The sequence below is a fragment of the Haliaeetus leucocephalus genome, unplaced genomic scaffold, assembly GCF_000737465.1.
Source record: "Haliaeetus leucocephalus isolate CR32 unplaced genomic scaffold, Haliaeetus_leucocephalus-4.0 Scaffold626, whole genome shotgun sequence".
Classification (NCBI taxonomy): domain Eukaryota; kingdom Metazoa; phylum Chordata; class Aves; order Accipitriformes; family Accipitridae; genus Haliaeetus; species Haliaeetus leucocephalus.
Window position 1 is genome coordinate 2,552,168 of NW_010973062.1, and position 18,070 is coordinate 2,570,237.

An 18,070-nucleotide genomic window follows, 5' to 3' on the forward strand; every position below is an offset into this window, starting at 1 on the left:
GCCCCCGCCTTGGCTTGTGTCTGCTAACCCAGGATCTAATCCTGCAGATGCAAACGGATGGGCTGTTTTGAGAGTCATTGTAGACTCAGAGGGGACCGTAAGTAAATACCCTTCACCAAACCAAATGTTTGAAGGCCACTGAAGAATTGTTTTACCTTAGTCCCCACCTAGCTATTTGTGGGCCATCAAATTAAAAAAATACAAGTTTTAAAATAGGCTTGCAGAGAAATCTACTTATGCTTACTCTGTAGGTTGACTTGTTTATTTGCATAAATTTTTATTTAGGTTTTTGAAATGCTGACTAAAAATAAATGGGCAAAATATGGGATAGTTATGCTATTTATGGCTTTCATGGTTCTGCTTTTCATATGGTTTAGAAATGTTTCCATTATTTCATTTTAGGGTTAAATGCTGTAATCATGTGGCAGTATTTCTTTGCAGATACCACTTTAAAGGCTGTATGAATACTGCACACTCACTATGTGCACAGTTTTATTGTATTATTGGTGTGCGTATTTTAGTGTGAAGCTGCTAAAGACACAGGTCAGATGAAAGATGTGTTTTTGGCAAAGCAGTAAGTTTGAACCTTTTTTGCATCCATTTGATTTTTTTTTTTTTTTTTTTTTTAAATTCAAGACTGTTCAATGCCATAAGCTTTTTGTTCTGTTTTGTCTGTCTCTTTTGGCAGTGGTGCTGACAAGATTCGAGGTGGTTGGTTTTTTTAGCTACCTTACAAAGGATTTACTCATTAGCCCTATTTTATGGGTTGAGCTAATTGTGATTTGTCTTGCTGAGCGGTATTATGCAGTTTGGGCCAATTAAGTGAATCCACTTACACCAACGGATGTTGTTCCAATGTGTAATATTGATTTGAGCTATAAAAGGAGAATGACTTGTTTGATTAGATTTCTTTGTCTAAACAATGCTCGAGATCTTATCTAGTGTACCAAACAGAAGTGTTCTCCTAACTGAGTTTTTTTAAATTGCTTCTTAGATTTGATTAACACTGTATATGCAGATATAACAGTTTCCCTATATATAAATTCTGAAACACTACAGAAGAATTTGGGGAAAAATGCATCCTGCAACTCAGTATAACTGTCTCTGCTGCATGAATATCAACTTGCGTTGAGACCTGGGGATGCGTAGGGTGGCCTGATCGGAAAAACTGGGACACTGGGGAATCCCAGACATTCACCTCCTCAGAGATATAGGAGTGGGGGGAGTGAGCGTGTGTGTGTATATGTGTTAATTAGGCATTTACACTGAAGCAAATGGCATCTGTCACATGATAAACATCAGAAACTGGTGAAGTATAATAAAATCATCTGTGGAAAATATGCAGGTGATACTAAGCACTCTGTTAGGAAACACGTGTAGAGATTTTTTTGTTTGTTTGTTTGTTTTGTTCCTCTGTTGGCTCTCATGACAAAGTCAGCCTTTACTTTTTGGAATTAGTAGATGAGAATCCCTATAAAACAAATTGGGGAGAAAAGTACTTCTGTCATGAATCGGATCCATAAGAAGGTAAAAAACTCTGGAGTCGCTGAATAATTATAATGCTAGGGATCTGTAGATTATCTTAGTGTTTTTGATTGTTTTATACATTGCATATGCACTGAAAATAAGTGTTTTAGTTCTTTGCCTTAAAATAATTTTTCAGACATTCTACTTCTACACCAAGAAAACTTTTCTGTGTTTAAATGTTTAGGGGCATGCATAAATGTGACTTGTTTATAATATAGATTTCAACTAGCAATCCAGAGCAGTTGAATAACTCCTGGAGAAGGTTACCTTGATTCTGCTGTGTTAAACAGAACATCTCTAGGAGTGCTATGTATATTTTAGGTAGTAAGCTATTCATTTTGATCTCTCAGTGATTATTATTTGAGATACAGGTTTGATTAAGGGGATAATTCAGTAAATTCAGAGTATGGCTGGGCAAGAGAGCATGCTGCTGTCAAATTAGTACATGTGCCACCCTCCAGGGTAAAGGAGAGCTAACAAAATCTAGGTAATTTGGGTACTTACTAGCTCTGATTCAGTGCAGTCCTTCTAAATTGGGTTATCTCCTGTAAAGCAGATATTGAGTATTTTTGTGGTGCTTATATCCAAAATTTTGGGTTATGGGCATATTTCTCTTCTGGGATATGATGCCATGCTCTGGCACCAAACCTGGTTTATAAATCCTCCTGAAATACTGAAACATGATGTAGAAGAAGGATCTCCAAAACCAATCACTGCTACTGTTGTTACTCCTTACTGCACTCTGCACCCTGAGAGCTGCTGGAGCCTGGAGCAGTGCTTGGAATCAGTCCAGGCCGAAAATGGCTGGCTAATCAGCCCTGATGGACTCCTTGCTTTACGCGCCTATTTGCTGGAAATGCAGTGAAGAAACACAAAGCTGTTCCTGTGTAAAGATCTGGCAGGATTTACTGGTTTAGGTACCTTGCCGTGAAGGTGGCTCCTGGACCTAAACTGCCTTTGGAAACAGGTGGCCATTTTTGTGTGGTTTGCTTCTGAATTAATAAGCTTGTTGGACTTGAGCTAGTTCTTGTTATCTGTATGTGGTCATGAAGAATTGTGCAATAAAATCATTGTTGTACTTCAAATTGTGTCCAGCTGTCTTTGTACCTTAATCCAAAAGTAGTTACACTATTTAAGAGTATTCATTCTAATGTTCTTCTGCTAGGACTCCTTGTTAAATCCAGAGTCTTATAGTAGCTTATTTGTCATAGAAGCAGAGCCGAAGAGGCTGTAATGGGCTGGTTGCGTGTTTGTGACTGATTTGGGTTTGGATTTCCAAAGGTGTAAGAAACCTATACACAGATTCAGATGACAAATTTAGTCTGTAGTTTTTGAATTAGGTGGAGGTTCTGTAAAATGATGGTGAATCTCTTGTCTTATTTCTGTTGTTGCTGCAATATAATTAGCCCTTATGAAAGACACCACTTCAAATATACAACCTTTACAGAAATTAAACTGCTTTTACACAAATAAGCTGTGTCTTTTCATGATTTCTAGTTGTTTTTATTCTCTAACATAACAGGTCCTTGTAGCTGCTTGAAATGTATCTTTTGAGGCACAGGTAGCCCAATATGATTAAAACTTGCAGTATAAACCATTAAGCACTTTAAGGTTTGTCTGCTTTTCCAGCCTTTGTTGTTATCCATTCATGCTTGAGATTGCAGGGTCAATTCCAACATTTATGAAGGAATTGCATTCCTTCAAGAAACTCCTGGGACTTGCTGCTTTGTTTTGTTGACATTGTTTTTGTAAAATAAAACAGAGAAGGGAGAAGTTCTGAAGTTTTAGCTGTGGTGAGTTAGGGACAAGGTTTGAGTACCTAGCATTGTGTGATTTAAGCACTTAAGCAACCCTTGAATTTGAAAATAAATGTATTTGAAACTTGTAGTGCTTGAGGAAGCGGAGTTACTAGATTCTTTGGACTGTCTAGAAATACTGCATTATAAGTCAGCTTCTGCAGAAGAAAAGGCTTAGTGAATTACTGTGTGAATTGTGTGCCACTTGGTAGTAAGCTGAGTTTCAGCTGTCATGTAGATTCAGATGATGGCTTTTGTTATAATGTTTGCTAGTAATAATGGTTAGTGTAATTATGTTTCTATATACTCTACTGTAAATTCTGCAGTGTATTTGTGTTATGGTATTTGGAGTATTCTGCATGAACTACAGTGCATTGTGAAAGAGATTCAATGCTTAGAGAGGGGAATTGTCATCATGAATCACTAAGAAGAAACATCTCTATTTCCAGATTATATGTGGACTGGTTTAATTATATTTATAAAAAAGTAGATATGAGAAGGATCCATAGATTGAAGAGCTGCCACTGGAACCTGAAAATATGGAGGTTTTGAACTAGTGGGGAGGAATGGAGACTTCTTTCTTGTCCTCGAGAGATTTGCTTGGTGCTCTGTGGCAGTGTATCAGGTAACATGAACGTGATATGGCTGCTGTTTTGCTGTTTTGTTATATCCATGTGTGGTATATTAGGGTGTATGCAAGGCTGAACTGGCACTGAATTAGAGAAGGCACAAACAACTTGCAGTAAGGTAAACAAGAAGAAATGGATTTGCCAGATTACAGGGCAACGTGGGACAGAAAGAGTCAAAACTCTAAAGAGTTGAAGTAACAATGAAACATTTCAGAAGGGAGGAGAAAATGGCGTGGGAAAAGCGCACAAGACTGTTTATATGTATAAACCCAGTGGTTTTGCAGTATCTTCTATGGCTACTTCTGGTACTAGTGGACTGTTGGTGTCTCAGTGTGAGACGTGTGTGGGTTTTTTTTCTTGATACCTAAAAATAACTAACTATATTAAGTTAGTCCTTTTCTATAAGGAAGCTTTTGGTTTTGTAAAACATACATGCTTAACTATGCTTAAGCTTGAATAACTCTGTTTTAGACATGTAAACCATGTTGGAATTCAAAACAACAACTTTAAGTATATAAATCGATTGTGCAAATAAAGATGTCCAAGGGCCATGCTGTTTCTTGTACTTAGTGCTCCAGGAAGGATGACAGACAGGCTAATCTTGATAGCATTTGATCAAAATAGATTACTGACTTAAGTTGCTGAGGTGTACTTACTAAAAAGCATTAAAATCCTGCTGCATGATTGTCTGTGCTAGTGCTTAGGGCTTTTAGGTTTTGCTTTGTTTTTAATGTGAGGCTAATGCTGTAGTGGTAAAATAAAACCGTTGTGACTTTACAGAAGCAATAATTGAAATGTGAAATGTGGCGATTCCAGGGGGTTATGCGAACTCTCATATACTCGAGTATACAGCAAATTCAGAGCTATTTAAGAGATGGCCCCAGAAGGAAACTTGGAATTGGGGGGCAAGTTAATGTTCCTTCCCGGTGATAGGATTAACTTTTGCACGGTTCAGAAAAATGTCAATAAAAATGAAGAAAAAAGTAAAATGCTTAATAAGTGACTCCTGTGTTTCTTATACATGTTTGATATACTTACCTGTATATTTATTTCTCATTGTATTATTCAAAATATTGTTTATTACTGCTGGCCACTGTTTCTAGATGATTTTTTTTTTCTGGCCTTGTTTCTTCTGAATGAGCCAGTAGTATATAGTGTGTATATATATATGAGCCAGTGGATACATTACTTCTAACCTTAGCTTGTCATACTTGACAGCCTTCATGTTACTTGCAAATAAAATTAGTTTTCACAAAGAACAAAATTCCGTGTTCATAAACTAAAATATTTTAAATTTCACGTATGTGAATACTCGTTTTCTAAAAGAACACCCCTTTTAAACAGTGTATTCTCAGTTTCAAATGCTGAAGATGATATTAAATATTTAATAAAACTAACTTTTAAAATTGGTAAGCATTGGAAATGTCAAACTGTCAGTATAAACAAGTCTTACTGACACATAGGTAATATAATCTTACACAGTTTAAGCAATGTCATGCTTTCTTAAATACATACTGAAAGGGATCTCACAAAAGGAGAGCAGAATGAGGAAAAAATGATTGATTTGTTTCTCGGGTCTGTCTGTATCTTTAAAGGAAAAGTATTCTGAACTCTGAAAACATGTTGAAAACTAATCTAAACTTTTGTAACTTTTTCTTCAAGGTAAGCATGCATATGAGTTGTAAGTAGACTTCTAACTTTAAACCTAACTTCTAACTTCAAACCTAGCTATTTTATTATTCCCGGCAAACTGTTGGAAGTGCTCGTCCCTTTTGTATAGTTCAAATTTGACTAAAAAATGTTTGGCAAATGCATATAAATGAGGATACAATGGATTAGGAATCAAACATGAGCCTGCTTAAATAATTCTCAAGATTTTCTGGTTCACGTGTAGTGATATTGAACTCTTTAGTCATAGGCTTTAATTTGTGCATGGTGCTGACCTGATGCTGTGCAGGGACACTCACTGCATCCCTTCATTCAATTCACTCTAATTATCCCCAACTTCCTGGGGAGCCTGCTTAGAACTGGTCATGAATGTTTGTTATTAAGTATTAAGATATTAGACTACCCTGGTTACATGTAACAAAGTAGTTTTTAGTCTGAATTTACATATAGATGATCAGTATAGGAAGCTGAAATTGTATTTGTCATGATTTTATTTAATCAAATTCAAAATAATTTATTGGAATAATAAAACATTTTGACACTGACTTAAGCTCGGAGTTAAATGAAATGAGATTTAATGTTATTGTGTGAGTTCTTGTATGTCAATGTTGGTAATTTCAGTATGTATTTTAGAGTGGTTATAGTATGTAAATTACCTCTGAAACAATCAGATTTGTGTGCATATTTCAGGGTGATGGTAATTATTTTCGCTGGGAGCATCTGTTAATGCAGAATATTGCCTCTTCAGGTTCATGTGAAAATGGCGGACGAAGCTGTCTGTGTTGGCCCAGCTCCCACCAGCAAAAGCTACCTCAACATGGATGCCATCATGGAAGTCATTAAGAAAACCAGGGCCCAAGCTGTGAGTCTGAATGAGTCTATCTGCTGCAGCTGTTTCATATATAGAAAGCAGAAAAGCCAGAGTTTGTATTTTTTTTTTTAAAGGTGTGGGGGGGAAGTGATTGAATATGCTATTCCAGTTAGTTCATGTCACATGAGTTAAATGTGTCTGAAATCGCTACTGGAAATCAAAGGCTTTGTAGCATCTGGCAGTGCTGGTCGCTGATCCTGCAGGTGGCTGCTGGATTCAGCTTTCACACCAGGGAGCAGCTTCAGTTCATTTCCAAATTTGCTGGGGGAAAAAAAAAATCCCAATTAGTTTTGAGCACTAACCCTTTATATGCCATAATGGCTTTTTTGAACGTTTTACAAAGTGTGTCCAAAAAGGCTTTTGCTTAAACTTAGTTTGAATCACTTTCTAAATTATAGAAATGTTATCTGTAGGAAGGTAAGGTAAATGGTGCGTCCCATAATTATTTTTATTTCAGAATGTTTACAAAATGCATATTAGCTTATATGTGTAAATATGGCTATTCTGCTTTTCTCCCTCCAGACTGGCCAGAGATTCAAAGCTTAGCAGGAATTGGTTGGAAAAACTAATGTGTAGTCATGTTCACATGCCTAATGTTCTTTGTTCTGTCAGTGAAATAAATGTATTATTCAGAGCTACTGTACACAAAGCATTTATTAAAATAAAATTTGATGGGTGTATATGAGCAACACTAATTACCCTGGAACAGTTTGGATCAGCATTGTAATTTCTTTCAAAGATGATGTTTTCCTATAGTGCTTTCAGGGGCCGAAAACTTTCATATAAAGAAAAAACTATTTTGTTCCCTCTGAGTTTCTGAATATGGAACCCAGTTGTTCAGGCTCTTTAAAAGAGGGGAAAAAAATGGCTTATACTTTGTCTCTCAGAGTATATTGGATCAAGAACCTTATGTGAACTGCAAAAAGTAAAATGAAAACTCTTTCTCGCACTCCTCTCAAGTAATTATGCTGGGTGTATATTGGGGTGTAAATAGCAAACTAGGCACATAAGGATGCATGGTTTAGACTAATGAGACAGTAAACTATGTTCTCCAGCAAGGGTCGCTAGAGGTAGAGGAGGCTTATGGCTGTGGACCTTAAGACCACTGTTGTGATCAGTACTAGAAATATTTTGGGATGAGGAATACTTTGTACTGGTTATTGTGAAGAGTTTGAGCATATATGTGGAATGAGATAAACGTGGCAAAATAGAGTTAGAGCAGAAGGCAAAACACCAAAGGGAGTGTGTCCATTGCTCTCCAAACAGCACCTTTCTTCCTCGTTAAGTAAGGAATATGTGTTTCAGAAATAGCAGTTCAACCAGTGAGTCTTTACAGCTTGACTTAAGACAGATAAATCAGTGTGTTAAGACGGTTTCTTAAGGTATTCAACTAATTCAAATGCTTAGTGGTCTACTTCACATTGCCCAGAATCTGAAAGGCTGCAGGGAATTTGGTGTCTGGCTTCGGAACTCAATCAGCTTGAAACTTTTTTTTTTTTCCCAAGGTACACCCAGGATATGGATTTCTCTCAGAAAATAAAGAATTTGCGAGGCGTTTGGTAAGTTATTTCTATTTGCTTGGCTGTGAATGATGCACTAGGTGGCATATATTCATTCCAAGGTATATGAGGAAATCAAGATACCAGTTCAAGGTAGATCTAAAAGATACCTTAAGATAGGAGACTTCAGAGTGCTTTCTGTATATGTGGATTTCTTGAATTTTGAGGGTGTAATTGCAGCCTGTGTTTTCTTTTGGGAGAAGGGGAGGTGCCTGCTGGTGAGAACTTTACCAAGGATGTAAGAACCTTTTGGCATTTTCAGTTGTGCCTGTACTGTAAAACTGGGTCACTGAAATGATCTAGGTTAACAGTATCTGTTTTTAAGTGATCATTTTGGTGATTCGTAGCACAGCTGGTGAACAGCTGTATCAGCAGCCCTGAGAAGGTGCTGAACTGCACTTTCAGGATGGGAATAGAAAGCTGTTTAAAAACTGGCTTCTCTGCTGGTGGTCATGTATTGTGGAACTGCATTCTCTGAAAGGACCAAAGAGAGTCAAGAGGGTGCTGTTTTCACTTCATGTCTGAATTTATAAAAATTATTATTCACAACCTCTTTACTTCAGTGGGGTTTTCGTACTTCACAGAAACTGATATGTGGCCTTTTTTTTACTGATTTTTTTTTTCCCAAAAACTTTCATGCAGCTGATTATAAATTTAAACAGTGCTAGGAGAAAGTTACATGCACAATGTTTGAGCAAAGTCCTGAGTGGATGCAGTATGTGTAGTCACTGCAGATTGTGTGTCACAGTTTATTGGTTTTGTTGAGAATAAGGAAAAGCACATACTTTGCTGAAATTTCCAGTGAAAAGGTGTTGCAGCTACCAACTTTGTTATGGAGTAATCGAACCATATAGCTGAAAAACACCTTGTTTTACAGGCAGTAAGATAAATTCGTTGGTGGTTTTGAGAGTAATTTTCACCTTTTTGATTCAGAGTAGAAAACACAGATGAGGAGTGTGATTCTGTAAAATGATAGCTCTTTTTTTCTTAGCATTTGTGGACTAGCTCTTGCTTCCACATCTCTTCCTTGACTATGTCTCTTTTGGCTTGAGTTCTGATTGTAATACAGACCGTTACTATTTAGTTGGTTACTTGGTGTGAGAGAATACCACCTGCTCATTAAGGAGACTATTTGGGAATGAAATCTCAATTTTTTTATACTTTGCAGTTGCTGTGCTTTTTTAAAAGTCCCCAGATAAAAACAGGTCCAGGTTCTCTGTGATGCTGAATGCATCCTGCTGGTTGCTGTGTGGTGGTGATGTTAAAGTTGAAAGGAATTCTAAACACTTGGCGTTTGCCAGGATTTACCAAATCTGGGGTAATCTCTTACATGTTATTTTCATGCAGTTTAGCAGCTTTCTTTTATCACTGTTCTGCTTCATGTACCAGAGCCTCTTTTTAGAGGGAAGATTCCTGGCTTAATTTATAACAAACTGTGTTCCCATTGGATTAGACCAGTAGGATAACTGGCTTTAGTTGGCAATTGCTGTTTTTTTTAATAACAAAAAAATTAATGAAACAGAAGTGCTCGCTCATGCTATTTTGCTTTATATTTTGGTGCCAAACTTTGAAATTTGATAGCTATTACTCTAAACTGGGCACATTTCCTAGTAATCTGGTTATTATTTGGTGATGTAAATTGTAATATTGGTGACATGACAATCTGGGACACTTCTTTTGGCAGGATTAAGCAGAAATGGAAGAAGTACAAACATTCCTGTAAATCCCCTCCCCCTTCCTATTTCTCATCTTTTCACTCAAAGCCTTGGAACAGTGAATTCCTGAAATAATGTGGTGACTAGAAGCATGTTCAAGTTTGGGTTAGTGCTATAGTCTCAAAATAGCTTTTAATTATGTTTTGGAAACCTGGTGTGTTCTGTTCTCTAAAAATATAATAAAACAAGGTAGTTCTACTTTGCTTTCTGAAATGCACTATTTAAAGTCTCAGTTAAGACCTAATCATGCTTCCCTTCATGTCAGTGGCTCTAGAATATCAAACCCCTAGTGAGAATTGGTGAAATGATCTGTCTTCTTTTCACTGAGGGCTGCTTATATTTTTTCAAGACCCCCTGATTAATATATTTAGGAGGAAAACTTGCCTTCTGTTTCTTTTCTTTGTTAAAGCCTGTAACAAATGTTACAAAACTGTTGTGAAGTTGCCAAAGATGTGTTTTTGTTCCGTTTTCTTTCTCCTTATTCCTTTCCTTGCACATACACTATTTTGTTCTTTTTCCCTGAAAGTAGTGATGAAACTTGTGAAACCTGGGTTTATTTCCTGGTGTGCATCTGTACTTTTAAAACAAACTACCTAGATTCGGAAACAGAGAAATACACTAAACTTTTTTAACTTGCCAATCTGTCTGTAAGAGTGGTAATGAGCTGAAAGCAAAGCTTTGTCTTCAATTAACACATGGAGGGTCAGTTCACATGTAATCCCACTGTGCGTGATTTGAACAAAAGCATGTCTTTTTGTTCATTATTGCCTAAATGATTCATGGAATAGCACACAGATACAGACAGTCCTTGGGAAGAATTTGATGGATACATTTAGAGTATTGAAAATTACTAGTCTTTATTTTTTTCTTCTTTAGAAACTTAATTTTGTTCTCTCTTAGAATGGGGGAGAGCCCAAGTAAATGGTCTGTTGTTTCCAAAACAAAATTTCCAAAAAACAATTAGTGGGTGAATATCTGGCATGTTGTTCATTGTGATCCAATAAAAAAGTTGGTGCATTCAGTCCCCTCTTCGTGTGTATCTATTCTGGTTGCTGTTGATGGCTGACAGACGAGGGATCCATGACATTTATATTGATGGCTGACAGAAAAGGGATCCATGGCATTTATATCAAGTGAGTCTGTCAAAGATTTCTTAAACCCTAGGGTGAATTTCTTAAAGATTTGTATTTTAATATGAACTCTCTTGAAAAACTTTTAAGATAATGCTGATAACATCAGTTGTTATGTAGAATAACAAAACATGGGTTTGTGCGAGTGAATGTAGTTCTTTAGAATCTTACTTTGCATTCTGATTTTTCATTCAGAAATTTGAGCTATCCAGCTTGGAACTCTTACAGTGCCTTATAAAAATGATCTGTACATTGAAGTTGTAAAATTCAGTACATAAGTTGTTACTTGTATTTTATGCATGCAAATATATTTGCATGTAAGTAGTTTGCTTCCTTCAAGGAATAATTCTATAATATTCAGTATTGACATAAATCAGAAGGTGCAGTTAAAATCTATTGCCACATTGAAAAAAAAAATTGCTAATATCAGAGCTACAAGAACAATTTGTCCCTTTATATTTTGGAAAATTTGCTAGTGACCTCTGTATATAGGTTAGCTTGCTTGATGTTTCCCATTATATAAAATTAAAGCAGACCCGTTCTGAGAATCTCTGTTGCCTCAGTTGTCTGTGGCAGGCCTTTGAAATTTGGCAAGGAGAAAGCCCTGAGACTTAAGATGAGCCTTTTGGTTGGGCTCTTGTTGAAGATACACTTTTCTGAAATTGCCATTTTCCTTTCCTTCCTTGCAAACCTCCAGGGCAGCTGTTGTGGTGGGGGGTGGGAGTGCTGAGTCAGGTCTCTTCACATGTCAAATACTTTGGGATTGGCCCGTGGTACCAGTGACTATTTCCTCCTTTTCTTTCCCGGGTGAGGAAGGGAATTGGGGAGGAAAGAGTGAGAGAAAGCAAGCATGCGACTGGGTTGCACGGTCGTTATTCCAGAGTCAGTGCTTCTTCCTGTGGTCTAGCTGATGTTAGCAGCAAGTAGGAGTCTTACTCCTGTAGTTGAGGTTATATATGTTCTTGCTTCCTGATAATGGTTAGAAGCTTAAACCTTGATGCATGGTGTCTCAGTGTTGCAGTTGCTCATAATGGGATCGGTTTCCCCCCTTTTAATTAAAAGAAAAACACAAGTGAACTTCCCCTTCCTCTTCTGCCACAAAAGTCCCCTGGGAAGTTACTGCTTTAAAAAAAACCAGCTAAATGAATGCTATTCCTTTGCAAAGTGTAGTATGAAAAATACCAGTTTGCAGGATTTGTATCTTCAGTGTATTTTGGTCTCTTGTATGTATGTATATGATAGAGCTCATAGGTGGTGCATTGTGGTGTATTTTCCCCAAGAAACCTATGGAATTTGTGCATAAAATAATCTCAAAATGATAAGTTAAGGTTATAAATGCAACCTTTATCTGGAATATTCTTCTTTTGAATGCAGCCTTGACAATACTATCCTAATGCTCTGTTTCTTGATGCAAAAAAAGCCAGCCACTACCTTCTGCCAAAATGCCCTCCTTGCAACAGAAGCCGTAAACAGGGTGGGACAAAACGATTCAATTTTGGAATAAGATATAGACCTTTTCAGAGTTCCTAGTGGAACCTGGTTTTATACATCTTTTGTGCTTCTTTGGCAACTACTGTTTGGCATGACTAAGGGGAGAACAAAGCAGCCAGCACTATTTCTCTTTACCTTTGAAGCTAGATTAACATTCTTGGTGGAATTAAAAAAACCCAACAATGTATTGTCTGAAATAAATGGGCAAACAATATATATGGAAATGGTTGATTACATGTTTGTAAATGGCTGTTAAGTTTGAGATGGAAAAGGTAGAAAAAAATAACATATGTCATCTTATGTAAGGCGACAAATGTTTGACCTGTGAAGAACTTTGTGCAAGTGGATCCATGGCCCTATGCACAGCTAATTATGGGATTGTCACCCTTCAAAATGTAAAGTCTTAATGGCAGCAGTATTTCCTTACAATTGTTGTGCACGGCGCTGTTATTTGTAAGCAAATTGTGAAGTTCCTTTATCATGATTCAATGGATGTTACATTTTTGAGAAGCATTTGGTATGATTCTCATGCTGTTCTCACATGCATCGGCTTCCTACCTGGCAATTCATGTGACTGGTTAGCATTTGTGCTTTCCAGACTGCAAAGTGGTGGTTGAAAAAAGGCAGCTTTGGAAGCTTGGTGTCAAGGAGCTGCTTATGACAGAGATTGTATCCTTCAAGGAGTGGGGCAGACAGAGCTGTTAATGTGGGTTTCTTACTCTGTCCTGCAATGCATAGTATGTCATTGCCTAGCAAAGCAGCAAAGTGCCTACCACCACTGCCTGTGATGGCTTAAGGTGCTTTGTCTGATGGAGACTGGAGACTATGCTCTTACTGGGTAATAAAGGTGAGGCAATGTACTCATCTAGGTCAACAGATCAGCAATTTGCCCCCCAGAAAAGCTGTGCCTATGAGCCTGTAATGTTGATGGGTGACTGCTTACTGTTCTGAGGCAGAATGCTTCTGAATGTTACTTGTATTCTTGTATTTAATCCCAAGTAAACTTTTTTCACAGAAAAAAAAATTAAATCATCTTCAGTATCAGGTTGTGTGAAATCCATGGGAGGGACAAATAGTGCACATATTAAATCATGGGCAGTATTTGTCAGACATTACTAGTCCTCTGCTAGTGCATGTGAGCTAGGAAAATGAAATTGGGTCATCTGAACTATCTGCTTAGGCACTTCCTATTGTGAAAGTAGGAAGACTGTATTATTCCTTTACTGTAGAAAACTTCATAGACCTTTGCTAAAAGCATATGATGGGTTACATTGTGCCATCAGTGTCCTGTTTAAGATTGCCAACGCTACAGAACAAATTGATGCCAGTTCTACTCTATTACAACTTCCAAATCTGTATCTTGAGCAACTGCTGTATATAGCTAGAGTACTTTTTTCAAGTGCAGGCTTACGTGTAAACTAAGGAAAAAAAAAAGTCTCAGTGTACATATCCACAGGTCTTGTGGATATACATGTGTATAACCTATATGCATGTATTTAAAGACATGTGGTAGTGTTTTGCCAAAGATTTGTGTTGTTTGTGACAAAAATGCTCTCCGTCCTTTTGATTCTTTTGCCTAAACTCCATAATCTTACTGTGTTTTTTCTTGATCTTCTGATTAGGGAACTTCCTCTGACATGGCAGTCTTGACCTATTTGTATTTGTTTTTCAGTTAGAGTAAGCCTTTATTTGTAACTTGTGTTTCTTTTAAAGCTACGTATTTTCTTAAAGTGGCTTAGGTTGAAAGCTTTAACATGTGCAACTGTTCTCAGAAAAAACACAAACATGAAACCTCTTGATTTAAATAGTAATGTCTGGCAACTTGAGACTCTCAGTGGATGAACTGTGGGCTTGCATGACTTCTGGAATGATTTAATGCTGTGCATGTGATTAAAGAATATATTAGAGTGATTTTTGCCTATCTGGACTATCATAAGTCATTTAATACTTCCCATGAGATGCCTTTCAACAGCAGCACTTTGGCACGCTTATTAGGGTGTGTGGTTCTGCAGATGAATGGATTTGTGGAATCCTGATTTGTAAAAATTCATTATTTCTTGACATGCAGTGTCACTGCAATAGCACTTATTTCCAGGCTTACAGGAATCCTTCACGTTGCTTCTGAAATGCTTTGTTCTGTCTTCTTTTTTTCACTGTTGCCATGTCTGGTTGTGAGAATAAAAACTTCTTGCTCTGTTTCCACAATTGCAATTATATTAACAACTGTATATACCTGTGTTTTCCCTCATTGCAATAACAGAAGGCTTGCAAGCTTAATGATAGTAATTCTTTTTTTACATAGGTAATACTGTTTCCTTTCACTTTCTGCCTTTTTATTCTACTATTGATTTGCAGCCATGCAGACAAGCTTGTCTGGTTATGGCAAACTCTGTCCATTCTGAGCTAAGGTGATTTGTTAATTTGACCTATTCTAGTATAATTGATGTAAGCTAGTGTGGTAACCTTGAAAATGTGATTTCCTTCTCTGTTTCCAAATCAGTTTTAAATGCCCCATTGATACCAATGGAGTTGGATTAGACCCGAACAGTTAAAAGATGATATATCTTTGAAATAAGAACTCTTGTTGCCTTGTGGATTTTAATTTACTTTTGTGGCAAGGCAGATGAAGCTTCAGCTTAGAAGTCAACAAAAACAATGCCTCTCTAATAATCACTTCTGTTTTCTGCCTACATTTTAAGAAAGAATGTATTTTATAGTGATGGATGATCTGTGTTCAGTAGTTTTACATTGCAGATTGAATGCTGAAGGTTTTCTATATATTCTTCCTAAAATATGCATATCAAGAAAATTAATTCTGACTTTAAAGATGAATGCAACTTAGTGGTGGGATGGATTTTTTTGTGTACTACTACAAAGTTGAAATATATTGAAGTGATGATATGTGTGATAGAACCATTTTCCCTCTCCCAGTTCTATTTTCTCCTCTTTTCTCTTCTGTAGTTGAAAACTAATTGCAGCAAGCTATGAACCAAAATCTGTCTACTGAAGTTACTCTTTACTAGCCAAGAAAGATATCTTCTTAAATCTTCATACACAAGGGCTTTTGTTATTGATATTGATGTGTTACATGAGGAGGGATATGAACATACTAAATGTCTTTCTAGGCTAGGAGGTAATCACTTTTGAGGGAAGGGGAAAGGTTTCTCTGTTTACTTGTAGAATGTGTTTAGCTTGAAGACACTTATAAGTTGCAATAAGTGATACTATGTATTTGTGTCTTCCTCTCTAAGAATGAAGATGCCCTCCTGAGTCTTCATTCTGAACTCACACCCTCCTTTAGCTGGTTTTTCTGGTTTGAGTTTTAGGGGAGTAATGTCTCCTGAAAGCATCAGAAAGTAGATCACATTCTGATACTTGACCCCTAATAGATTTACTGAGACCAGGAATGAGCTTCGTGAAGGGAGAATCATGACTGGCAACTCTTTCAAAGGCATTTGAGCGATTTTTATATTAGCTGTGGAAAAAGATGTTAGCTGAAAGGTTTTTGATTAACATGCTTCTAAAGATCACCTATTATCCTGGACTGGGCAGACTCTTGGGGGGGGGGGGGGGGGTTTGTTTTTCAAAGCATGTATTTTGACTGTAATCTTACTTCAGGAAGTATTTTCTTGAAGATAATACTTAAGATCATGTTGGATTATTAGAACTTCACCTTAAAGCTCTGTAAACTTAGGGTTTATTTTATGCTGCAGCTTGGTTCCTTTTATTATTGTTGTATCTGTCTTGATTAAAACTTTTCTATAGGTATTTAATGCCAGTACAGTATGTTATGTTGCTTCTGTAAAGTGCTCAAATATTCTGAATAGTTTCTACAGCAACAAGACTTAACCTACTTGTTTGTTCAGTATATCACTTGTGGATTCACTCGTTTCAGAGTTGCTTCCTGGGGAGGAGGTTGTCATCTAGCCTTTCTGGGGTCATTGTTTTCTCTGGTCTCTGAGAACTGTTCCAGTTACCTCTGCATCTTGAGGGGATTGCTGCTAATATGCCAGATATGGTTGGTTACTGCAAGTGCATTGAAACACGGGAAAAGTTCAATTTGATTTTTTACTGTTGCATAGATCCACCAGTTATAGCAGCAGTGGAAGCTGTAAAGGATACAGGGCAAGCTATGTTCAAGCATGTCAGAGTTAAAGTTTTGCCGTATTTAAACTGTTTAATGTCACTTGATAACTTCTTAGCCATTCAGTTAGTATCTTCTGCTCTGTTACAGTATCTACAGGCTGGTTGCATATTTTTACTGTGTGGTTGTAGAATGCATAATGCAGTTGGACCTGATTTCTGCTTTAGATATCAAATACAATCTTTATTTCACAGAATGCTTGAGGTTGGAAGGGACCTCTGGAGGTCATCTGGTCCAATCCCTCTGCTCAAGCAGGGCCACCCAGGGCCAGCCAGGACCATGGCTAGTTGGCTTTTGACTGTGTCCAAGGATGGAGACTCCACAACCTCCCTGGGCAACCTGAGCCAGTGCTTGGCCACCCTCACAATAAAAAAACCCCAGTGTTTCCTGATGTTCAAAGGGAACCTCCCATGTTTCAGTTTGTGCCCATTGCCATTGTCCTGTCCCTGGACACCACTGAGCAGAGCCTGGCTCTGTCTTCTTTGCACCCTCCCTTCAGGTATTTAAATACATTGATGAGATCCCCCTGAGCCTCCTCTTCTCCAGGCTGAACAGTCCCAGCTCTCTCAGCATTTCCTCATAGGAGAGACGCTCAAACAAACAAACAAAATCTATGAACACGTACCAACATAAGCACTATTTGATAGTAACTTACCTGGTTTGTCTATTTTTGTCAGTGAAGGCCTTCAGCCAATGCAACAGGAATGATGGCTCCCAGGTAAGGGTAAGAATTTAATAGATTACTTGCAGCTGCCCGATTGTGTTTAGTGGTTTATTTTGCAAATCTTTTAAATAATTCCCTGGAACTTTAAAAGACTTCCTACTCATTATTATGAATGCACTTGCCTTTTCATTTTATATTTAATTCTATTTGAAGGTTGGCTTACAAATCAGCTTTGTCTATTTGCACAGCATGTTTCATTCATTTCTATTTCAGACTGAATGATAGTGATCAATAACACTGATAACTTAAGAGTACTGGGTTGACTGAACAATTCCTGCTAGAGTTGTTACGCATGTATTTTTGGGGAAAATAGTTAAAATACTTGGCAGTTGGATTGTCTTCAGCAATGAAGTTTTGAATTAACACAAATACTAAAATTTATTTCCTAAAGTAAGGTGATGTGTTTTGTGTAGAACCTAGCATCTGCTTCTCACTTGCTCCCTGAATGCCGACCCATATGTTCAGCTCCTGAAGATCAGGTTACTAGCCTGTGGTCAGACTGCTGCTCTGACTGTCACCAAGCTGCCTGAAGAGATTACTGCTCCCAGTGGTTTGTTGCTGTCTGTGCCCATGAGGGGTTATTGCCCTCCTTGGATGTGCTGGAATGACGGTATGTGTGGTCATTCCGTAGCCCTGTTCTGTTAAAATTATCTTTGTTTAAACACATAACCTCACCCCTGCTCCCAACTCCCCTATTAAAGTCTTTAAGCTAATACAGATGATTCTGGCAGAATCAAGTTAAGGAGTTTCTGCCTGACTTGAAATGGAGGCAAACTCAAAGGGGTGGTAGGTTAGGAGTGGGTTATAGGGAATAAG

The 18,070-nt window shown here is 37.5% G+C and overlaps 1 protein-coding gene across 1 annotated transcript in view; it reads left to right on the forward strand.

Annotated features, from left to right (window-relative positions):
* The window catches only part of PCCA (propionyl CoA carboxylase, alpha polypeptide), a 295,541-nt gene that overhangs the window by 37,323 nt on the left and 240,148 nt on the right, over positions 1 to 18,070 (forward strand). Inside the window, exons 5-6 of the mRNA XM_010578343.1 lie at positions 6,369 to 6,482; positions 7,997 to 8,050. Of these exons, the coding sequence (XP_010576645.1) occupies positions 6,369 to 6,482; positions 7,997 to 8,050 (168 nt within the window). The remainder of the gene's footprint in view (positions 1 to 6,368; positions 6,483 to 7,996; positions 8,051 to 18,070) is intronic.